This window comes from Lepisosteus oculatus, chromosome 4 (assembly GCF_040954835.1).
Source record: "Lepisosteus oculatus isolate fLepOcu1 chromosome 4, fLepOcu1.hap2, whole genome shotgun sequence".
Lineage (NCBI taxonomy): Eukaryota > Metazoa > Chordata > Actinopteri > Semionotiformes > Lepisosteidae > Lepisosteus > Lepisosteus oculatus.
The window spans coordinates 15,975,551-16,000,020 of NC_090699.1; the positions used below are offsets into that span (position 1 = coordinate 15,975,551).

General features: G+C 52.1%; 1 protein-coding gene across 1 annotated transcript; it reads right to left on the reverse strand.

The window, feature by feature from the left end:
- Positions 1–1,094: 1,094 nt before the first annotated feature.
- LOC107077276 (complement factor B-like) lies at positions 1,095–20,828 on the reverse strand. The gene is made up of 18 exons (XM_069188054.1): positions 20,722–20,828; positions 19,803–19,991; positions 18,075–18,260; positions 15,974–16,147; positions 15,487–15,567; positions 12,609–12,703; positions 12,155–12,278; positions 11,732–11,839; positions 10,571–10,651; positions 10,301–10,429; positions 9,729–9,844; positions 9,436–9,562; positions 8,391–8,538; positions 7,237–7,322; positions 5,850–5,977; positions 3,867–3,957; positions 2,269–2,318; positions 1,095–1,503 (listed from the first exon to the last, which is right to left on the reverse strand). Exons 1-18 carry the CDS (start codon positions 20,777–20,779, stop codon positions 1,381–1,383), a joined length of 2,094 nt encoding a protein of 697 aa, XP_069044155.1. The 5' UTR covers positions 20,780–20,828; the 3' UTR covers positions 1,095–1,380.
- Positions 20,829–24,470: the final 3,642 nt, after the last annotated feature.

Sequence of the window (24,470 nt, forward strand, 5' to 3'; positions counted from 1 at the left end):
AGCCTTCCTCTTGTGCGCTTTCTTTCTATACTGACTACTGGATACCCGACCCTGCGCTGCCTCCGACCACGTCTCTGCCTCGCGTCTTTTGGACTTGGATACCTCGCTGCCTGGCCCTCTGGATACCCGACCTCACTCTGACTCCGACCTCGCTCCGGTTCCAGCTCCCTGGAATTCTGACTCGTTCCCTCTCCGCACCGCGTAGGGTCCGATCGCCTTCACCACTGGTCCGTGCTGATTAGCGTGACGGGGATAATCCGGGAGTACGTGGAACAGGACGGCGAGGATCAGGAGGGGTTGACAGACAGGAGGGCGTGGCGATGGTGAACTGGGGCTCGGGGGGGGCGTGGCCAGGGCGAACAAGTCCAAGGAGTCCAGGGGGGGGGGAATCCTGGGCGAAGTCCAAAAGTCCAAACGGGGAGATCCAGCCAAGACGTGACAAAACATGATTAAAAACCGGAACGGGATCGGGTACAGGGACGGGGAATAAAAACGGGATGACGACGCCAGGTGCTCCGAGTCCCGGATTCAGCTGGGTCAGGACGCCGACAGGAGGCCTGTGCCCTCAAGCTGCGGGAGTAGAGGGACTTGATAGGGGTGTAACCCCGGCGTCCTGGCCAAATTTCCCATTGGCCCTTACCAATCATGGCCTCCTAATAATCCCCATCTATGAATTGGCTTCATTACTCTGCTCTCCTCCCCACTGATATCTGATGTGTGGTGAGCGTTCTGGCGCACTATGGCTGCCGTCGCATCATCCAGGTGGATGCTGCACATTGGTGGTGGTGGAGGGGAGTCCCCATTACCTGTAAAGCGCTTTGAGTGGAGTGTCAAGAAAAGCGCTATATAAGTGTAAGCAATTATTATTTTTAATTATTATTATTGATGGTAGGCGGGCCTCCGGGCGTCCGTCTTCCATCGCAGAGCTGGGAGTAACGAGAGCGCCCAGCTAAAAACAAGGAGGGGCAGGACTGGGGGCAGGTGCACGAAATCATCAAAAATGTGAAAGAGCCGGAGCGCCCTTAAGAGGAGGGATGACGATCGTGTCAACCAGACTGGAGATCACAAACTCAGTGAATCACGCGCCTCGCCGCTCATCTTTCAGTTTTGCGCTTTATTTGTAAGATCTGGTTTCCAGTACAAAAAACCCTGATGGGAAACAAGTTTCCCGTCGCCCCCCCTCCCCCTGTCCACCTTTATTCGAACCGCAGGGGATCATGGTCCTGGGTTTGACGCTGGTCTCCCCGCTGTAGCCTTTAAAAACAGCCCGGCGGAGGCTGGACTGCATGATGGGACGGAGTCGTCTCTCCGGGGCGGCAGCCGGTGGCCAGGCTTGAGCGAAGAGGGGAGCGTAGCGATCAGGCGGGAGGGCGCGCTCGCTCAGGCGAACTGCAGGTCCTCCCCCACCTTCCCTCGGATCCACTCCATCATCCGCGCCACGTTGACGTAGAATCCCGTGCTGCCGTTCGTGCAGTCCTTGTCCCCATAGCTGACAATCCCAATCTGTGCCAGGAGAGGGCAGCAAACCGACCGCGAGCTCAGAGACGGCACTGTACTGACTGGACTGCGGGCTCATGGCATGAGGGTGTCGTATTCAATAATGTGTTTTCAAAAATACAGGTCATACTGACTTGCCATGACCTCTGGTGTAAATTGTAGAGTAAACTAACATGACAATAATTCTGAAATATGCCTTTGTCTGAGATCAGACCCGTCTCATTCTGGTCCTGGAGTGGTCAATGTTTGTAGCATGCCTGTCCAGTCCTGGTCCTGGAGGGGTCAGTCAGTGTGTCTGCAGCAGGGCTGTCCAGTCCTGGTCCTGGAGGGGTCAGTCAGTGTGTCTGCAGCAGGGCTGTCCAGTCCTGGTCCTGGAGGGGTCAGTCAGTGTGTCTGTAGGGCTGTCCAGTCCTGGTCCTGGAGGGGTCAGTGTGTCTGCAGCAGGGCTGTCCAGTCCTGGTCCTGGTGTGCTAGGCAGTGTGTCTGTAGAGCTGTCCCGTCCTCTGAGTATAGTTCTATTCAGGACAGACCGCTCCAGGACCAGGACTGGACTACAGTATTGTATTATTTAACTAACCCTATGATATCGCTAACAGTCTCTACTTCAGACATCTTGATGAGATGTTATTAACACCATTCCCACTTTCTTAAAGTGGGCAAATGCCATCTGAAAGATGCAGTTGAATCATTCACAATTCTCTCGGACTGCAGTCCCACCCTCGCCCGCTTCACTGCGACTGAATGATCAGGAGGCTTAGAGCAAGGATGTACCTGAATCCAGCGGCCATTCCTCTTGATGACGAAGGGACCTCCGGAATCTCCTGCAACAGAGGTCAGAGGTCAGAGTTCAGGGGGCAGTCCACCAGCCTACCAGCCCACACACGGTCGGAGACTCCGGGTCTTGTCTGTATAAGTCACGAGCACATTGACTGTAAATAGCCACATGGCCTCCGTCTGAAACCTGCTGTGTGTCAGCTGGGATTCAGGCCTGCAGTTTAACGGCTTGTGTGAGCGGTGAGCCTCAGGCAGTGCAGTGTCTCCTCTCGCCTGGCCCCAGAGGCTCCGATTCTGACACACAGCTCCGATCAGAGAGCAGCCCAGTCGACTCGCGTGTGTTTGGCCACTAGTAGAGCTCCGGTCTACGGATGTCTTCCCTGCCTTTTCTTCAGGATCACGGGAAAATGGCTTCTGTAACACTGTTGCCCACCTTGATCCGGACACTCGGCTCCCCTTTGTTACACCTGGGCTGGGAGTGTCTCGGGTGTTGGGGGTTGCTCCTAACAGCCAGGACATTCACACGGAGACTCAGTCTGCATCTAACCCCGTGTAGACTCACTTGGGACACACCTCCCAGACCCTGTTACTAAATCAACCAGGCGCACCCTCATCACGCAATGGAGCTCCTTCTTGAAGATCAAGTCCCCTGAGATTCAGTGCTCTGACATTGAGTTAACGCTCGGTTTCTCTTCCTTGAAGTGAAGCACTACATTTCTTTCATTGCTGCAAGGGCCCTGGCCAGGCAGGGAACTCCACACAGCCTTCCCTTTGAGCCGCACATCAACCTCACGTCCCCCAGATTCCTGCGAGTCCCTCTGAGCACTTGGGGCTCGTCTTGCCACCGATCACAGCTCCTGTACGTTGGGGACCAGATCGTAACACCTCTGTGTTAAAAAGGAGTTTCCCATCTTCTCACCCAGTGGAAAGGGAAAGGTGGGGCATTTCGGATTGACAATGGAAAGTAGGTCTTTACACAAAGAGTGTAAACACTCTTTCCCAAGAGAGCCGACACTTTGGAGAAAAACAGCAGCAGGAGATGTTCAAATCAATTGGCTCCGACCAGCCATTTTCTAACCCAGGGTCACAGAGGAGCCAGAGCCTATCCCAGCCTATCCCAACAAGCACCAGGCACAAGGCAGGATACACTCTAGACAGGACACCAACCCATCAGGTTCAGACATTTGGTGCCTGTGCTTGGCTGAGGAGCCAATGGTGCGAAGCTACCATCTGTGGGATAATGACTGAACGCCTCTAAGTCAGAATCCCGCCTAAACACTCCTCAGCCAAGCATCACAGGACACACACACAGAAACAGACACAATCCCCGTTTTCCCAGAAACCAATTCACCGACCAGTATGTTTTGGGCTGTGGGGGGAAACTGGAGCACCTGGAGGAAACTCACATGAGCACAGGGAGAACATACAGACTCCACACCCCAGGAATCAAACCCATGGCCCCAGTGCTGTGAGGCTGTGAGGCAGCGATACACTCACCAGAGTGCCACCGTCCTGCTCAAATCAGAATAGCTGTTATGTAGAACATCCTCAGGGGGGCGCTGTAGGGCAAAAGCAATATCCATGGAAAGCCCTACCTTTGCAAGCGTCCACATTGTTTCCATTAGCGCAGAGCTTCTCGGCTGTGAAGGGCACATCTGGCAGGATTGTCCCACACTTTTCCCGGCTCTGGGAGAGGAAGCAGGCAGAGGAATTATTTCCTCGGACAGCTGCTTCCTGGCGTTTGTTACCAAGCCACCAAGATGACAGCTTTTAGGAAGTGTGACAGTTTTTTTGGGGGGGGTTTCAAGTCAGTCCTGGCCGAGACAAGTCTTCCACCTGTCTTGTCTGTCAACCTGCTTACAAAACCTGCAGGAATAAAGTCTCCTGCTCTGGAGCCTGGGGTCATTTCCAAACTCTCGGCACTGCCATTGACCTCTAACAAACTCACTTCACCAGCAAACCCAAAAGGCAGTGCTGGCCACAAACTTTTAGAAGATGAGAAACAAACTAGTTGTTGACAACTCATGAATTAGACAACCGTTAGTCCCCCTTTGCTATAACCAGGCACAGGAAAGCACAAAGTCCCGCAGACAGGGCAAAGTGGGTAGAGGTCTCTCAGCCTCGGTCCAGGATAGCTCTGTAACCCCAGCCCTCCTTCTGTCGCAAAAGATCCTTTCACAGATCTCTGCAGCATGGTGTCAGAGGCAGGCAGATTGCATCCAAAACCCAACACTTTTCATGTCTCATACACACACTTTCATGTGTTTAATGCACTTTGGCAAGATAACAACCTGTCTCATCAAGCTCTGAGTATTCCTACTGCATGTGATCTTCTTGGATTAGGACATCCACCCATTTTCCCACCTCTTTATCCAGCACAGGGTCACGGGGAGCTGGAGTCTATCCCAGGAAGCAACGAGAACAAGGCAGAGTACACCCTGGACACCAGTCCATACACAGACACACACTGTCACACACCCTGGACTGGACACCAGTCCATCACAGGACACACACAGACTCACACACCCTGGACTGGACACCAGTCCATCACAGGACACACACAGACACACACTCTCACACACTCTGGACACCAGTCTATCACAGGACACACACAGACACACACTCTCACACACCCTGGACAGGACACCAGTCCATCACAGGACACACACAGACACACACTCTCACACACCCTGGAAAGGACATCAATCCATCACAGGACACACACAGACACACACTCTCACACACCCTGGACACCAGTCCATCACAGGACACTCACAGACACACACTCTCACACACCCTGGACAGGACACCAGTCCATCACAGGACACACACAGACACACACTCTCACACATCCTGGACACCAGTCCATCACAGGACACACACAGACACACACTCTCACACACCCTGGACAGGACACCAGTCCATCACAGGACACACACAGACACACACTCTCACACACCCTAGACTGGACACCAGTCCATCACAGGACACACACAGACTCACACACCCTGGACAGGACACCAGTCCATCACAGGACACACACAGACACACACTCTCACACACTCTGGACACCAGTCCATCACAGGACACACACAGACACACACTCTCACACACCCTGGACAGGACACCAGTCCATCACAGGACACACACAGACACACACTCTCATACACCCTGGAAAGGACACCAATCCATCACAGGACACACACAGACACACACTTTCATACACCCTGGAAAGGACACCAATCCATCACAGGACACACACAGACACACACTTTCATACACCCTGGAAAGGACACCAATCCATCACAGGACACACACAGACACACACTCTCACACACCCTGGACAGGACACCAGTCCATCACAGGACACACATAGATACACAGACACACGCACACCAAGGCCAGTTTTCCCAGTAGCGAATTACACAACAAGCTATGTGAAAGCTATGCTGTCTAGTGGGCATCAATGCTGACCACTGCGCCACCGTGTTGCCTGGATTAGGACATATCTCAACAGAACTGACCAATAAACCCGCCCCTGCAATCGAGGCGTTTATCCGGAGTGGGGGGGGGCTCACCTGCACAGTGATGCTGCCGTACTGCAGGTTGTCCTCCATACATCTGCGCATCTTAATCTTTCCCCAGCCAGTCACGAACCCGTTGACGGTCCTGTAGTCCTCGCCGCCCCGGCCGGTGAAGATCAGGTCTGGGGGTCACAGGCGAGGGGATTAGCGGAGACCCGCGTTCCCGCCGGGAGAGTGGGAGATGACTCCAGGGGAGCGACACGCACGAAGCTGGCCCTTGACTGTGGAGGGGCAGCTAGACTGAAACTGCAGCAGCTGTCCTGACCTGCCCACAACTGACCCTGCAGCGACACCCTCATCACCGACACTGTCCCACTCTGCCTCAGTGTGGGGGATATTTTCTGTAGGTCTGATGCATGCATGCAATGCTCACTTCCAAACAGGTGATAAAAGAGTGAGACCAGAGCTGCGCTCACACCATAAATCCTCCTATGAACCTGCCTGGGTTCAGAGCGCCACAGGGGAGGCACCTCATGTGTGTCTTCTTGGCAGGGCCTTTGGACAACAGCCTTTTCCAGCACAAATGAAAACACATTTCAAACCTTCGCCGAACCAGCTTCTTGCACCCTCTGCAGGGCCATTGCTCGGAAAGCTCAATAGTGAAACTCGTACATGGTGTCTGCATAAAGAGGCTTGTGATCAAAACAGGAACGCTTAGGGCTAAATGGAGAGAGGTGCATCTGCCTCACACCCAGCCCAGTCAGCCAGCTCTGCTGTCAGGCTTGGCGATGCAGCAGGGGGTTATAGCTCTGCTTCTCATCAGCAGGGACAGGGAAGGTTGTCAAAACTGATGGGATCACAGATGGATCAGGGTTCTGGCAACTTGTGCGGCAGATCTAAACCTGGGACACAGCGAACTTGGAGAGAACATGCAAACTCCACACAGACAGCACACAAAGTCTTTAATGACCACTGAGAGTCAGAACCTCGGTTTAACATCTCATCCAAAAGATGGATAAACAGAGATATTCAGTGTAATTTTGCAGCTGTGTTACAGCGGCTAAAAACTTTAAGATCAATCACCAATGAAGCACACAACTGAAGGCAAAGTGCTAGAAAACCGAGCTGATCCCAAAAATGTTTTTACTCCTTCATCTAAACAGCAGGGGGGCTGATGGATCAATTGGAGCTAAGTACATTGCCTAAAAGGGGACAACGTTAGGGGTTTGAACCCTCCAGTTCAGCCTGGAGCTCAGAGTCTCACCAGAACATGCCTCACTGCCGCCCCCTGCTGGCCGAAACAGCCCTCACACAAGTGCTCACAGGGGAAGACGGCATCCAGCCTTTTGTGGTGTCATGACGGGAATTCAGGGTGAAAGTGTGTGTCATCAAAGAGTTTGAGAGCAGCTGCAGATCGAGGGAAGAGAGGATTCAGTCTCACCTTGGTGCTCACAGCGAGAGCGCCAGTCCAGTGCAGGAAGAGAGAGGACTTGAGAGAGATCCGCCGTGCAGGGGAGACAGACAGGCCTGTGCAGACGAGACAGACAGTGTCACTGCAGAGTCACCGCCGCGCAGACAAGACAGACAGTGTCACTGCAGAGTCACCGCTGCGCAGACGAGACAGACAGTGTCACTGCAGAGACACCGCTGCGCAGACGAGACAGACAGTGTCACTGCAGAGTCACCGCTGCGCAGACGAGACAGACAGTGTCACTGCAGAGACACCGCTGCGCAGACGAGACAGACAGTGTCACTGCAGAGACACCGCTGCGCAGACGAGACAGACAGTGTCACTGCAGAGACACCGCCGCGCAGACGAGACAGACAGTGTCACTGCAGAGTCACCGCTGCACAGACGAGAGAGACACCGTGGGACTGTGTAGGTCATTCTCTCACCATAAATAATCACCATTCCTATGCAATGCAGGGGAACATGTGAACTCCACACAGAATGTGCTCCAATCTGCAGTTGAACCCAGGATCAAAACACTGTTTGGTAGCAGCCCTGACGTCCCCGCCATGATCTTCCCTCCTGCGGGTCTGTGTGGCCTTTGTCTTACTAATGTTTTGTGACACAATTAGCCCATAAATCCATTTTCATACTACTTCTTATTAATCAGGCTCACTGAAGCTCACAGAACCTATTATTCTGGGTCACTGTGGAAATCCAGAGCCTATCCCAGCAAGACACACGCTGGACAAGACACCAGTGAATCGCAGGACACACACAGACACGCACACGCTCACACCAGGGCTGTTTTTCCCAGAAACCAATCCAATTAACCTACTAGCATGTCTTTGGACCATGGGAGGAACCAGAGCTCCCAGAGGAAACCAACTAAAAATACCAACTAAAAAGAGAACATGCAAACTCCATGCAGACAGTACCCTAGGTCCGGAGGTGTGAGGCAGCAACTGCTACTACTACCACTACTGCTACTACACCACTGCGCCACTGTGCTGCCCTGACACATGGTCCCTCTCGTCAATTACGCAACAGGCTGACTCTCAGCTCAGAGTCGGTCATCGCCGCTCAACATCGCGAGGCGCCCCTTGGCTGGTGGCTGGTGGGGCAGACGTCTCTGACCCCTGTACCTCTTGCGCTCGCCGAAGACGATGTCCTCCTTCAGCTTCAGCAGCCCAATGTCGTAGATATAGCTCTCGTTGTCCTTGTACATTTCATGCACAATGACCTCCTCCACCACCAGATCACTGCCCTGGCTGTCCGTGCGCCTTGTGATACCTGCGGCGGACACAAGGGGGCAGCAGTGATGGGAGTGCTGGAAGAAGGGGCTGGAGCAAACAACACTCACTTCTTACCCTGTAAAATCATTACCTATTAATGTACTAAAATTAATACCGAATTAAATTTGATGAAAGTACTAATATTTTTACGAACTAAATCGTATATTTTGCAACTGTTTTTATTACTTGAAAAGTTAATGTGAAGAAGGGACTTCTGCCGAGACTTGCTTTAAGAAACATGACTCGGTCAGCCCGCAGACCACCTGGCACACACTGGCGGACCACCAGTGGTCCACGGACCATTTGCGTCTAGAAGATGCAAGCAATGTGTCCACATAACACATGAGTCTCTGGCACAAGTAGCCTCTTCTAGCTCAGCACGTCTCATTGTAGGTTTGTATGTCGTTTTTACCGCCTGTGTGTAGCCCCCTGCCCTGGTCTCCATTGTCACCTCCAATGTCACCTGCCGGGTGGCAACAATTAATTCACCACTGTCTCCACCGTGGATATGAGGGGATCTGATTCGGAACTTGGATATCAGAGTCTCTGCCAATATTTCACCACAGGAAACTTAGACTCTACTGTAGTTTTCGCGGGAGGTCTGGTTCTTAAAGGCCTGTGTAGTGCTATTGGCTCCACACGTTATGAGAACAACCACGCAAATCATTGTATCGTTTTCCAGCTGATCCCTTCAGTCAAACACACTTCTACTAATCTATACACTTCTATTGATATTTAGGTTAGGTTATTGATGATGCCTGGGGATTTGAGTAATTGATCACACTTTGGGATATAAATTATTAATCCTCCCTGTAATTCCTGAGAGCTGGAACGTCTTTCTTCCTGTTAATAGCCAGAAATGTGCGTTTGCCTGCTAGCGGTGATCGGGTATTACCGGCAACGACTGTGACGTCGGCAGCGCCACAGACCACGTCCCTGCACATCAGGACGTGGGCCGCGGTCAGGACCCAGCGCCTGGAGATGATCGAGCCGCCCCCTTTTGGTTTCCAGCTGCCATCACTCTGGAAGAGAGCACACGCCCACGCTGGGTGAGGCTGACGTCACACAGTCAGGTGCAATGCATTGTGGGATCCCAGGGGAGAGGACGTAACGGCCCTGGAGCAGAAAGGCAGCACCCATCCCAATTAACCACGCATAGAGAAGCTATGAGGTCCCGGGTTCAAGTACCTTCATCTTCAGCAGCACCTGCCAGGGCCACTGCTTGTCTCTGGCATTCACTCCTCCGAATACCCTCTTGTACTGGAAGGTCTTCTCCCCTCTGATTCCACAGCTGTCCGAGGACGCTGATCAGAGAGGAGATATGTCAGGGGATATAGCGCCTTTCATCACATCAGGCCCTCAGGACACCAGACAGACACGGGCACACACACTCACACCAGGGCCAATTTCCCCGAAAACAGTCAACCCACCAGCACGTGTTTGGACTGTGGGAGGAGACCCACGCCAGTGCACTGCAGGACAGACAGACACAAACAAACAGCTGTAACTACCATCCTCTCCGCAGCTGGCCTGACACATTGCTGTTCTCTGCTGCAGTATAAGGTTTCCCCTCTGAAATCTAACCAGTTAGTACTTGCCCAGATTCTGCAGAGCAGCCCAGAGAGATCAGGCAGACAGATTCACCTACTGCTTCAATCAATCAATCGACCGACCGACCGACCGATCATTCAATCACCCAATCAAATCAATCAAATGAATGAATCAATCAATCAATCAATCAACGACGAGAGAAAGCTCACCTTCGGGCAGCACGCGGTCCAGAGCGCTGTAGTCAGGCAGGTAGAAGGATCTCTGCTCGGCCCTCTGGGAGGAGGAGATCCTGTCCAGCTCCTCCTTGCTGGCGTCGCCCAGTCCGATGGCGAACACGTCTGGACAGCGCGGGCAGAGATCGAACAGGCACACACGACATTGAGACGGAGAGTCAGAATTGGAGACAATACACCAGTGTGCAGTTTCGGGTGTTAGACAGGATCCTCAGTCAGGGAGCCCCTCTCGGTCCCCAGACTCACCCAGGTGCTTGTCCGGCTCAGGGATGGCGTTGGTCAGGTTGCGCATGACGGAATAGGGGCTGGGTCCCATGTTGTGTCTCCCTGAAGCAGAGAAGGAGAGGAAGAGAGACTTCCTCATGGTCACTTTCCTCCTTACAGCCTAAAACAGCTAGAGTCCATTGACGTGTGCCCTGAAGTGACTGCACAACTCCCAGCAGACAACACCGAGGCACCGATACACAGGTTGCACAAAAGTTTCCAAGCTGCACGTGTTTTAACCATCTTAGTCTTGACCATGCTATGTCTCCATGATCTGTCTGCCTCACAGCGCTGGGGCCCTGGGCTCAATTCCAGACCTGGAGTCCTATCTGTGTGGAGTTTGCATGTTCTCTCTGTGATCACATGGGTTTCCTCCTGGTGTTCTGGTTTCCTCCCACAGTCCAAAGACATGCTGGTGGGTCAACTGGCTTCTGGGAATATTGGCCCCGGTGTGAGTGTGTGTGTCTGTGCCCGTGTTTGTTGTCGTTCTGTCCAAGGTGTGTCCTCCAGCTCCCCTGAGGCCCTGTACTGGGGAAAAGGGTTAGAATAGGGAAGAGTGGACGGGTGGTGAGAGGATGGGTGGATGTGTGAATGGATGTAGGGTTGGTGAATGGGTGGATGTAGGGTTGATGAATGGGTGAATGGGTGGATGGGTGGGTTGGTGAAAGGGTGAATGGGTGAATGGGTAGATGTAGGGTTGATGAATGGGTGAATGGGTGGATGTAGGGTTGATGAATGGGTGAATGAGTGAATTTGTGAATGGGTGGATGTAGGGTTGATGAATGGGTGAATGGGTGGATGGGTGGGTTGGTGAAAGGGTGAATGGGTGAATGGGTAGATGTAGGGTTGATGAATGGGTGAATGGGTGGATGGGTGGGTTGATGAATGGATAAATGGGTGAATGAGAGGGTGCATGTGATCTCAGGGGCCTGGGCTGGGTCAGTACTGTCAGATCTTAATCTGTGTGCAGTGGCACTGCACTTCATTGTTGTTATCAGCTTTCAAAAGGCAGGCCCAGAACGCAGTGTTGACAGACGTGGACCCCGATGTGCAAGCATTTCTGGACTGAGACTCCTGCCAGCTGCCCCTGTGTACCCCTCTTCTCCGAGAGCCCTCCTGCCTCTGCCCTCTGCCACACCCTACCGTCCGTGACCAGGATGACGATCTGCTTCCCGGTGGGATTGCGCCGGACGGACTGCAGGACAACCGTCAGGGCCTCTCCGGTGTTCACGCCCGGCTGCTCCAGGAAATCTGGCGTGCAGAGGGGGAGATAGCGTCAACTCCCGCCTCCGTGCGATTCCGGCGTACGAAGCAGAGAGGATATTTACAGCCATTTACCTGCACAGTATTCAAGATAATACGAGGTCTGCTAACAGAAATCGTAGCGATGACATTTCCCACTCACACTGCCTTCACAGAGGGCACTGAGCCCTGGTAGACGATAGCAGATGATCATTTCTAGGCCCCTCGTCTGTGAGGGGGTGGGACTCCACACTGCTAACAGAGCCAGCTGGATTACTAATGTCTGTGAGGTGGTGAGACTCCAGGAGCCGAGTAGTGTCATACCTGTGACATTATCTGTATCCTCCATCTCCATGGCCACCTGGTTTGAGGTGAGAGGAACCATCTCTCTAGCTGAGGAGCCAAACAGCACCAGACTGCATTTCACCTGTCCAGAGGAGGCCATGACCTGGCAGTATGAGACAACATGTTACAGGACAAGACAATCAGTCAGGCTATAGGCCAGATGAAATAGGCCTGAATCTTTATAGTCTCAGACAAGGTCATGATGGGACCTGATACAAGTGTTCAAAATCTCTCACCAAGAGAATCAACCCAGAATTAACATTGAAACACCAACCACAAGAGACAAGTGGAAACTAGAGGGAAGAGATTTTAAAACTGAAAACAGGAGGCATTACTTTACACAAAGGGTGGTGGGAGTGTGCAACAAGCTTCCCAGCTGACAACCTGACTTCTTCCTGCAGTTACAAAGCCAGCTACTAAGAGCTTTTCTCACCATCCCAGACAAATTATCCACAAAGAGCAGAGCCTTCTTCAGATTCTCTGTGCCCACACTGCTTGACGCCTTTATCACAAAGTAGATGTGGATCTCTGGGGATAGAAACAAGAGGAAACTCTGAGCTCATAGCAGGTTCCTAGCCTGTTTGGAAACACTGAGGGTCAGTTCCCACCCTGGGCATGATTTTCCTAAATGTGCGGTCACGTTCCTGGGGCTTCGGGGTGGGGAACTGGGGGTCAGCCTGCTCGCTGAGATCTGGGGTGCCCCCTGAGCTCTGGTCGACCTTGGACACTCCACTGTGAGCCCGTTTCACAGCTCAGCTCTCATCATCCCGTCCCCTCGCAATACAAACACTTGGATCAGAACCGCTGAGACCTGGCCAGACCCAAGTGGGCAAACTTTCACTGGGTCGTTGAAGGAACAAGACTCCCACTTGCACCGCCTTTCGAACCCGGAGCAGGAGAAACCCCCCCGGTTTTCCATCCAGACCCCCCTCTCCTCACAGCTGGGTCTCCTCCAGCACTGTTGTGCCAGTCTCATTCCGAAGTCACACTGAACACAGATAACGAGTGAAATCTGAGCTGTTGGGTAGTGCAGTGGTGCAGTGGTCTCCCAGCTCTGGGGTTCAATTCCTGGGGTGCTATCTGTGTGGAGTTTGCATGTTCTCTGTGCTCGCATGGGCTTCCTCCCACAGTCCAGAGACATGTTGGGAGCTTAACTGTCTTCTGGGACAACTGGCACTGGTGTGAGTGTGTTTGTATGTGTGTCAGCCCTGTGGTGGACTGGCGTCCTGTGCAGGGTGAACCCTACCTTGAGCCCCCTGCATGCTGGGATAGACTCTGGCTGCCCTGTGACCCTGTACTGGATGAAGCTGTTAGAAGATGGACAGATGGATCTGCGTTGTGTCTGAGAAATCTGAGATTGAAAGGAGACCATTCTCTGGTATCTCATATTTAAGCTGTGAACTGGTAGAAATGCAGTGTGTTTTCAAGGGACTCAGGTTCCTGCCCTCAGCACCGTCCAAAGGAAACGGTCAGTAAAATGATATCGGATGCCGCAGGTTACCGGTAGTCTTTACCCTTCCTGCTCCTCCAGCCTGAAAGATCTAACCTCCTTCAAACAGCACAGGCAATGAAGCATTCGCTGGTGCTCCGTTTGTGCTGGTTTCTGCCGTTGAAAGTGGCGCCAGAGCAGCTTTTCTGTGGAGTCACGTGACTCGGTCTCCCAGGAACTTTACAGTGAAGTCGAGGACAGGGACCAGTCTGTGGGAGGCACTTCCCCCAGCTTAGCACACTGAATACTTCCTGTACTCAACAGTTTACGCCATTCATGTCAGGAGGCTTGGTGCCGGTCCCCTTTTACTGCATATATTTGCTGCGCACAAATGTCTGTGACGAAGCATTGACATCGACAGACACTGAGAGAGAGAGAGAGACAGAGATGCTCTGTTTCCACAATGCTTTCAACGGCACAGGCCCACAGAAACAGGCAGCTCTCGGGGCTGTCTGTGGAGGGGGGCGACCGCACGGAGTGAACAGATCTTTCTGGGTCGGCGGCGGTCCTGAAGGGCTGAGAAAAATAAAATCTAAATGATCAAAAGAATCAAGAGCAAACGTTTGCAGACACAACGTGGCTGCTGCCACTTTCGACAAGGAGTGTCTCTGAGCCCGGACCTGTGTGAAAGGCGTGACTTGTGTGCTGTTATAATATTGAACTCTGATGGCAGTGGGGTAACACCACCAGCTAGGACTGCATTTACAAAACATTTACCCAACAGCTCCAAGAAAGTGCCGCCCTTCCTCCAGGATGCTAATCCAGAAGTTACGCCAAGTCGTTGAAATTTTTTTAATGGAAGTTTTGGACATCAGAAGCCTGTATCTCCATTATGCCAGTGTAATAGGCGAGCTGGGAGTTTTAAAGAGAGTGATCATACTTCCGATACCTTCCACAAACACGTTCCTCCTTTACTCTGTGCTAGAAGATGTGGCGTTCAGCCTGGGAATAGGTTAAGTGAAACTCAGAGAAAGTAAATTATTATTTTTTAAAGAAATTAGCCAAGTCAATTTCAGTTTCTAATTAAAGCAAATAATATAAGTAAATGTCCACTCATTATCGAAAACCCACTTGTTCTTGGTGTCAGTCATAGCAACCCAGTGCCTAATTTGTAAACACAGGATACAGGGGGAGACTACATCCTAGATAGGACAACAGTCCATCACAGGATGCAAACACACCCTGGAAAGGACACCAGTCTATCACAGGACAGACATTAATTTAGTGACAGTCATTCTAGCATCTTTTAGACGTGTGAGAAAATCAGCACCCCACATAGTGACCATACTAACTCCATACAGAAGGATGTCGGGAGGAAGGGCAGAGCTGACTGCTCCAGCACTGAGCCACTCTATAAGTAAACACACACACAGACCAGATGTCTTTTATGGTTTGAAGTGTTGCCAAGAGATTCAGGAAGTAGTTACAAAATTTCTGTCGGCTTCACCTGCAATGAGTTCACTTCGAAAACCTCTGTTTTATTTGGTTACCATATTGCTACTCTTTTACTGTGTTTGATAAACAGGGGGATAGAATTGAATTACCAGGCTGTGGGGAACAATCACATTGTTTCACAGATCAAGAAAAATAAACCTAACAAGAACCAAAGCTTGGTAATTTTTAAATTAACAGATGGGTAAGGACATAATATTTCCTTCTGAAGAAAGAAGTAAAGTAACTCCTCCCTGAGTGAATGATAAGGAAAAGTGCATATCAGCTTTAGAACACTACTGGTTTTGTTCATTTGTAAAGATGCCTACTGACATTTCTCAGGAGCCTCCACAAAGAAACACCTTTTACAGCTGTCCTGCTCAGCACAAACCTTTGTCTGGATTCAGTAGAATTTCTTCAGAAAATTTCAGGTGCTTCGCAACTGTTTCTGGTTCATCGTATGAATGAGGATCTGTGAGATGCAAGCAGAGAGAGAGAGTAATGGTGAACATGGTCATGGAAAGACTGTTAATGGAGATTGTGATAATCGTGAACATGCTGTTGGTACACTGGAAAAGGAGATTGTGATAATAATGAAAGTGCTGTTGGAAAATATGGTCAGATTGTTAATGGAGATTGTGATAGTAGTGAACGTGCTGTTGGTGAACATGGTCATGACGAGACTGCTTATGGAGATTGTGATAATAGTGAACATGCTGTAGGTACACTGGAAAAGGAGATTGTGATAATAATGAAAGTGCTGTTGGCGAATATGGTCAGATTGTTAATGGAGATTGTGATAATAGTGAATGTGCTGTTGGTGAACATGGCAATGGTGGCTGATGGTGAAACGCTGGTGCAGTTATGGACTCCAGTACCTTCACAGCGGGGTTCTAAACCAGACCAGCTCCCATCCTCCAGGCAGGTTCTATAGACAGAGCCCAAAAGAACCAGGCTTTTGTAACAGGTGTAGCGAACCCGGTCACCTTCCTCAAAGCGTCGACCCACCCTCTGACCGCCCATAGGCACCCCTGGGTTCTGGCACAGTGACGCTGAGAAAGAGACACCCCAGAAAATCAGTCTCAACATCATTCAGGAGCCCCCAGATCCTACCCACTGCGATGAGCAAATTCAATTTCAGTGGTAGCTGCACAACACAAAAACCTTACTGCTGCATTAGAAAGGGCTTAAAGATGAATAAGCAAAACCATTTCTGATCTCAAAGTAATGGCATAGACTGGCGGGTAAAGGAACCAATCTCTTTGTAACAATTCTAAATAACTACAAGTATACAGTGGCTGTAATGTCAAAGAAACACAAAGAACTTCACACACTGCATTGACGTGCAGCCCCATCTGGGCCACACACAGCAGCACCTCTATGCACAGATCAGGGGCAGGAGAGAGAATCTGTTGCACCAGGGGGATTAAGGAGGAACCTGAGGGAGGACAGACCATGTCCCCCAGAGTGTAATTTAGTCAGGACACCGGGGTTGACACCCCTACTCTTACTGACAGTGTCCTGGGATCTGAACTGACCAGCGGTCTGGACACCTCTACTCTTACTGACAGTGTCTGTATCTGTACTGACCAGCAGTCAGGACACCCCTACTCTTACTGACAGTGTCCTGGGATCTGGACTGACCAGCGGTCTGGACACCTCTACTCTTACAGACAGTGTCCTGGGATCTGTACTGACCAGCGGTCTGGACACCTCTACTCTTACAGACAGTGTCCTGGGATCTGTACTGACCAGCAGTCAGGACACCTCTACTCTTACTGACAGTGTCCTGGGATCTGGACTGACCAGCAGTCAGGACACCCCTACTCTTACTGACAGTGTCCTGGGATCTGGACTGACCAGCAGTCAGGACACCTCTACTCTTACTGACAGTATCCTGGGATCTGTACTGACCAGCAGTCAGGACACCCCTACTCTTACTGACAGTGTCCTGGGATCTGTACTGACCAGCAGTCAGGACACCTCTACTCTTACTGACAGTGTCCTGGGATCTGGACTGACCAGCAGTCAGGACACCCCTACTCTTACTGACAGTGTCCTGGGATCTGTACTGACCAGCAGTCAGGACACCCCTACTCTTACTGACAGTGTCCTGGGATCTGTACTGACCAGCAGTCAGGACACCTCTTCTCTTACTGACAGTGTCCTGGGATCTGGACTGACCAGTCAGGACACCCCTACTCTTACTGACAGTGTCCTGGGATCTGTACTGACCAGCAGTCAGGACACCTCTACTCTTACTGACAGTGTCCTGGGATCTGGACTGACCAGCAGTCAGGACACCTCTAGTCTTACTGACAGTGTCCTGGGATCTGTACTGACCAGCAGTCAGGACACCCCTACTCTTACTGACAGTGTCCTGGGATCTGAACTGACCAGCAGTCAGGACACCTCTACTCTTACTGACAGTGTCCTGGGATCTGGACTGACCAGCAGTCAGGACACCCCTACTCTTACTGACAGTGTCCTGGGATCTGTACTGACCAGCAGTCAGGACACCCCTACTCTTACTGACAGTGTCCTGGGATCTGTACTGACCAGCAGTCAGGACACCTCTTCTCTTACTGACAGTGTCCTGGGATCTGTACTGACCAGCAGTCAGGACACCCCTACTCTTACTGACAGTGTCCTGGGATCTGTACTGACCAGCAGTCAGGACACCCCTACTCTTACTGACAGTGTCCTGGGATCTGTACTGACCAGCAGTCAGGACACCTCTACTCTTACTGACAGTGTCCTGGGATCTGAACTGACCAGCAGTCAGGACACCCCTACTCTTACTGACAGTGTCCTGGAAGTGATGATCAGTAATCAGCTCCTCCTACAGCACAGTGTCCCTGATTTAAGAAAAAGAAAGAGTCCCACCTAATGATCTACCAGCACCCCCCCAAGGCCAGTGGGCAGTGATCTAAACAACCTTCCCCCAGGCTGCTCTGGGTTCGAAGACCCAGGACTCACCTCCCGCGTCGCAGAAGGTTGTCTGGCCGCTCCACTTGCCCGTGGGCAGGCAGGTCCTGTTGGGGGAGCCGAAGAGCGTCAGGCCCCCGGCGCAGCTGAACTCCACCGAGTCTCCAATGTTGTACAGGGCCTTGCGTGGGGAAAACCAGCCATTCTCCAGCGTGATCGGACCACTGCAGTGGAGAGCTGCCACATGGCAAAGGACGGGAGCACTTCAGTCTATCGGGGATGAGTTGGGTTACCATACTAGTGACACCAATGATCATCCCCCAGTGACCCAATGAGCTTCTGTCCCAGTGACCCAGTGAGTTACTGTCCCAGTGACCCAGTGAGTTACTGTCCCACTGACCCAGTGAGTTACTGTCCCAGTGACCCAATGAGTTACTGTTCCAGTGACCCAGTGAGTTTCTGTCACGAACACGGACTGAAATCCGTGTCAGATCTTGTAGAAGACCCTATGCGATGCGGTAAGAGCTGGAGAAAACAGGAGGCGTGGTAAAAAGGAACACACAGGGGTTTAATAGTGCACAAAATAATAGTGACAATCCGTGAGACAGTGAACGGGGAAGACAAAACGGCATCCAAATCCAAACGGGTCCAAAGGCAGGTCAGGGCACAGTCCGAGAGTCCATCAACGAGGAATCCATCCTGGGACGCGACAAGGTTCAAATCCCTGGGAGGGGGGAGCACACGGAGAGACAAAACATGGAGGTCCAAGGGTGACGGGGTGAGATCCTCCAGACCCCGGGCTCAGGAAGCGGGAGGTGTCGGGGATGAGGCCTATGCCCTCAGGAGATGGCCGTAGGGTTTCCTGGTGCTAGGCGGGCCTCGCGACATCTTATCCTAATGATGAGCGCCGAGGACTGGAGGAGCTGGTCTTTAAATAAGAACGCTGAAAGGGTACACCTGGAGAGCTTAATCACACGGACAATAATGGGAGCAGTGGAGCGCCCTCTAGGGAGGGATGTCGGGCGTGACAGTTTCTGTCCCAGTGACACAATGAGTTACTGTCCCAGTGACCCAGTGAGTTTCTGTCCCGGTGACACAGTGAGTTACTGTCCCAGTGACACAGTGAGTTACTGTCCCAATGATCCCAATACGTGACTGTCCTCATGACACAATGAGGTACTGTCCCAGTGACACAGTGAGTTACTGTCCCAATGATCCCAATACGTGACTGTCCTCATGACACAATGAGGTACTGTCCCAGTGACACAATGAGTTACTGTCCTAGTGACCCAGTGAGTTTCTGTCCCGGTGACACAGTGGGTTACTGTCCCAGTGACACAGTGAGTTACTGTCCCAGTGACACAGTGAGTTACTGTCCCAATGATCCCAATACGTGACTGTCCTCATGACACAATGAGGTACTGTCCCAGTGACCCAATGAGTTCCTGTCCCAGTGATCCCAGTGAGTTCCAGTCCCAGTGATCCCAGTGAGGGTTACTATCCCAGTGACTCCTGGGTGTAAGGCATCCCTAGTATGCTTGCTGTCCTGGAGACACGTTATCGTCAGAGTCTCTGGCAGCGACTCTGTCCTGGATCTTGAAGGAACAGTCTGAGGCCTGCTGGAGCCCCTGGCCTCTCTACTCTTTAACAGACGATGATTGGTGCTTCATGGTTTAAAACTGAAAGAGTGTGTGCTTGAGATGGCGTGATCTTGTTTTTATTGACGTGTTTACACCTTACTGTTGAGCCCGGCGGGGGGTCGCAGCGGTCTGTACTCACGCACGCAGGCGGCCGTCCTGGCGGTCCTCAGGGGGCTCCAGCGACCGTCCCGGCCGCAGACCCTCCACGACACGGGCTGGGCCCTCGTGCGCGGGGGGCACACGTACTGCAGCACGCTGCCCACCCTGCGGTCCCCTGGGTACTCCACCTGGCCGCCCCTTATCTCCTCGGCGCCGCTGCACAGCAGCTCTGGAACAGAGGGCCCAGCGGGCGGGCGGTCTCAGTGAAGGCCTCCAGCCCAGCCACGAGCAGCACGCTGGGCGGCACACCAGCCTGGAGCCAGAAGCTCTGGGCACAAGGTAGGACGACACCAGAATCCAGCCCCAGTCCAGTGAGTCTTATAGGTCCCCCTCAATCAGAGGGGCTCCAGCCCCAGTCCGGTGAGTCTTATAGGTCCCCCTCAATCAGAGGGGCTCCAGCCCCAGTCCGGTGAGTCTTATAGGTCCCCCCTCAATCAGTGGGTCACAATGTGGGTGGGTGGTTTCTAATATAACCAGAGGCATTTGTCCTCAGTACTTTCACAGTGTGGGTCTACCCCAGACTAGTACAAGCAGCACTAGTTATGAGAGTAAAACAGAAGCACAATGGGCCGAAACACCTTCTCTTCGCTGTAGCCGTTCTGATCTTTCTGAAGGAGTCAAAACGACAGACGGTGTCTACTGGACACAGACTGGTGAGGCTCATGGAGGTCGACAGGTCTTCCTGTCAGAATCCAGCACGAGAACGAAAGCTCGGCTTCCAGCCTGTGGCCGAAGAAGCCCAGAGACTCAACTCCACGTCCTTTCAAGCCCAGCTTACTGCAGGCTGTCTGATCTGCGTACAGACAGGGCTGGAATGAAGGTTCTGTCCGACAGAGCAGGGAAGGGAAAGTCCAAGCTCGAAGCGCAGGCCTGGAAAGAGGGGGGGTTCTGTCTCTTACCGGTTCGGACGGGGCAGAAGAAGGCGGCCGTCAGGAGAAGGAGCAGACAGGAACTCATGCTGAGCGTCTTCCTCTGGGCTTCAGCTGCACTCTGCTGTGGAAGACAAGACCCGCCTGTTCCTGGAACTGAGCTGCTGTTGACGCTGGGTTAATGTTTAAGAGGAGCAGCATCTCCTGCCAGGAGTCCCGTTCAGGCAAAACAAGATTCCTCTCCCCTGGAACCTGGAATCAGCTCAGTTTAGGTTAAAGGTGAGATTCCATTTCTGATCTCATAGTGAAAAGTTAGATCGCATCCCGCTGTTTCTTGGGGGGAACCAGGGGATCGACAACCAAAGCCATTCATGCATGGCTGGGCAGCTTGTTCCACACTCCCACCGCTCTTTGTGTAAAGTAGAGCCTCGTCTCCTGACTGGAGGATCTCATCCAGCTGTTTCTTGACAGAAGTCAGGTTATCAGTCTTCAGCAACATAGGCTGGACATCTTGTTCCACACTCTGACTCTGGTGTCATCTGTAGGCCTGATCTGTCCCCTAGCTCGTAATAGAGGTTCGGCAGCAGTGTAGCGTTGAACGATTCCCGTTCTAATGATACGGGTTCGACTCTCAGTGGGGCCCAGAAAGCTTTTTAATCTGGGCTTGTTGGGTATTGTTTTTCACCTTTATTTCTGCCCCTGTAGCGGAGCTAGTGCGGTGATGTCAGTGCCCTCCCTGCACGTACCAGGGACCTCAGCTGCCTGGGCTGAGGGAGGTCTCCTTTACCTCACGCAGTTGGTGCCCTGTCGCGTTATGCTGGAGACCCGGGTTAGCGCCCCAGGTGTGCGGGACGATCACACCCCCGCTGTCACTACCATAAGGACCTGCTTGTTCTTTATGATCCAACGCCCTCAGGAGAAAGTTGGTTTAACTTTGATCACAGGACCAGTCAGTACATTTCACCGGACGGCCAGCCCTCTCAGGAACCTCGCTCAGGAGCTTCTGCGAAAGGCACGAGCGTGATGACATCACTGACTCCGCCCTGCATCCCTGTGTCCTCAGCGGGCGATTGGTGGTTCGGTCAAGAAGCCCCACCCTCCCCCTCCAATCACTCGCAGCTGGTGACCATCTGCAGTGACCAGGAGAGGGCAGGCAAATAATAAGACACGGACACTTTCAGTTCCAGCAAGACACCTGGAAGTGAGCTTCAGCACGCCCAGGTTGAAGCAGTTCAGGCAGCGGAGTGCAGAATAATGATATTTACATTTGAAAGGATGGGTGCTACAGTGGTGCATTTCTGTCTCACAGTGTTGGGGCCCCGGGTTCGGTTTCTGGGGTCCTGTCACTGTGGAGTTTCTCCCCTTGTTCACATGGGTTTCCTCTCACAGTCCACTGTCGTGCTGGGGGGTTAACTGGCTTCTGGGAAAACCGGCCCCGGTTTGTCTGTGTTTGTGTTTCCTGCTACAGACTGGCGTCCCTTCCAGGGTGTGACCTGCCTTGAGCCTGTTGCTCCCCTGCAACGCTGTACTGGAAAAATCAGTTAGAACATGGATGGACATTTGAACAGCGCTCAGACTGTGTTCCTTTTTCATCTGTTGTTCAGACTGTGTTCCCTGCGGAGTTACCACAGCTCTCAGGTCTGCTGATGGATTGGAGAGCAGTTTCACAAACACACCGCGTCCGTGCCGGGGAAACGGAGCTCCGACAGAGGAGCTGGGATTTGAATAACAAGTCAGCCGGGATCAGGAGGAGGAGGCCGGTCGCGTAGAAACCGCCCCAGCACACCCAAACACAACGCGCTCCTGTTACAGCGCGGATGTGGTTTCCACCAGAGAGAACTCTGGACCACACGCCTCCGCACGCCACAGCCTCTTTCCCCGAGTCTTACGAAACACACTCACGTGCTGCGACACACGAGGGCCCACCCTGCTCACGGGAGTTTAATAGTGGAGTGGATCTCGGCTTTCATCCCACTGTGTCTTAAAGGGCCCCAGAGTTTGAGCCTTAAGAACCCTGGCGGGTAAGCCTGTTCCAGACACCCGCCACTCTTTGTGTAAAGAAGCATATCCTTTCCTCGGTCCTAAATGAATTCCCCTTCAGTTTCCAGATGTGACCCTGTGTCCTTGTGCCACTACGGAGTGTGAAACAGCATCTCTCTTTATCTTGCTTAATTTAAGCCATAAACCAGGCTTCTGTATAAACTTCTAAAGACATTACAACATGTTTGAGGGGACGTCATTCCAGGCGGAAACTGACGAAGGTCTCATTGGGTCAACAGAACCTTTCAGTATGGAATTATTCTCCACCTGCTCCTTTGTGGTGGTTCAGTGCCGGGACCTTCGCACTCATAACTGGACGTCAGGAGCTCTCCTTCCTTCTCTTCCTGACCCCTCTGCACTACCGGAAGGCCCTTGGCCCTGGAGCCCTCATGGGCTGCTGGGCTCGGGTTCGAAGGTGAGACCTTGTCGGCTCCGACTCAAGCGCCGTGACTCCTCCACAGCTTGAGCGATCTTAACTGGTCTCTACATTTGGTGCACCTGAAGGGCTCCCAGTCGCACCCGGGTCCTGCAGAGCCAGAGTCAGATCTGCCAGGCGACTTTTCCATCTTTCACTTTCAACCCGGCCCGAGAGAGACAGAGCAGAAACGCCCGGACACCATCATCACTCCTTCGCTCTTCCACGCCTGCCTCTCTCCGGGCACAAAGACCTCAAGGGGAGCTGCAGATCTGAAGACAGATAAACAACCTCGTGCCACCTCATTACCACCTTGTCCACAGCTGCTCGGTATAATTACCACCTTCGTACAAACACATCCATGTGCCTCAGCATGGGTTTAACCTGAACAAAGTGAAGTGTACTTTTAAAACAGAACAGGAGGCATCACTTTACACAAGGGGTGGTGGGGGTGTGGAACAAGCTGCCCACCTGTGTTACATTTCGGTGGAATTACACAGCAACTTCAAGAACCAATTATGTCATTGTTAAATAACTAAAGGGAGTGGTTCCAAGGTGGTTAACAAGCAGCCCTGCGGTGATTCTACTGACAGCCGAGCTAGGGTTTGTATGAAGAGTGTCTGAATGTGCTGGAGAATTCCCCAGGTGTGTGAGGAGAGCTGATCTCTCCAGGTGAATGAGCGCCGATGGTGTTTGATGAATTACAGTGTTTTTCAATACCGAGTTCACTTTTTCAAAGCTCTTCACACAGTTAACACGACAGCCCCCTATGTGGACCTAACCATGAATGATTTTTTCATTGCTTAGACACAAAATGCATTCGGTGAACATAGTTTTCACAATTCTTCAATTCACGTCTCACTCAAGCGCCACTACCAGCAAAACAGTGTATTTTAACAGCCCACTGTGCAAATGCTTACGTACAGATCAGATCACTTTACTGGCCATATACGATTTCTTGTATTAGGAATTTGTCTTTTCTCAGACCCCAGCTTGCTCTCCCTGAGACACACAGACAGGGAGAGAAGCTGGGGGTCAGAGCGCAGGGTCAGCCATTTATACAGCACCCCTGGAGCAGCTGGGGTGAAGGGCCTCGCTCAGGGGCCCAACAGAGTAGGATTCCTCTGCCGGCCACGGGATACGAACCAGTAACTTTCCAGCTCCAGGGACAGATCATTAGCCACAGAGCCACCGCTCCGCACTGATAACACTAAGTTTCAAAACCTAACATATACAGTACAATCCAAGGGGATAGCAATTTGCCATGTCGCAAATATATTTGTGCGCATTCCAAGTCCACACCAAAGTTTTTGATAAAGGTTAC

Excerpts from the sequence above, each read along its gene's own strand:
- LOC107077276 (XM_069188054.1), bottom strand. The coding sequence starts at position 20,779 with ATGAGTTCCTGTCTGCTCCTTCTCCTGACGGCCGCCTTCTTCTGCCCC. Across the intron at positions 8,539-9,435 it reads CGACGTCACAGTCGTTGCCG|GTATCACAAGGCGCACGGAC; the intron begins GTAATACCCGAT and ends TGTCCGCCGCAG. Across the intron at positions 7,323-8,390 it reads GTCTTCGGCGAGCGCAAGAG|GCCTGTCTGTCTCCCCTGCA; the intron begins GTACAGGGGTCA and ends TCGTCTGCACAG.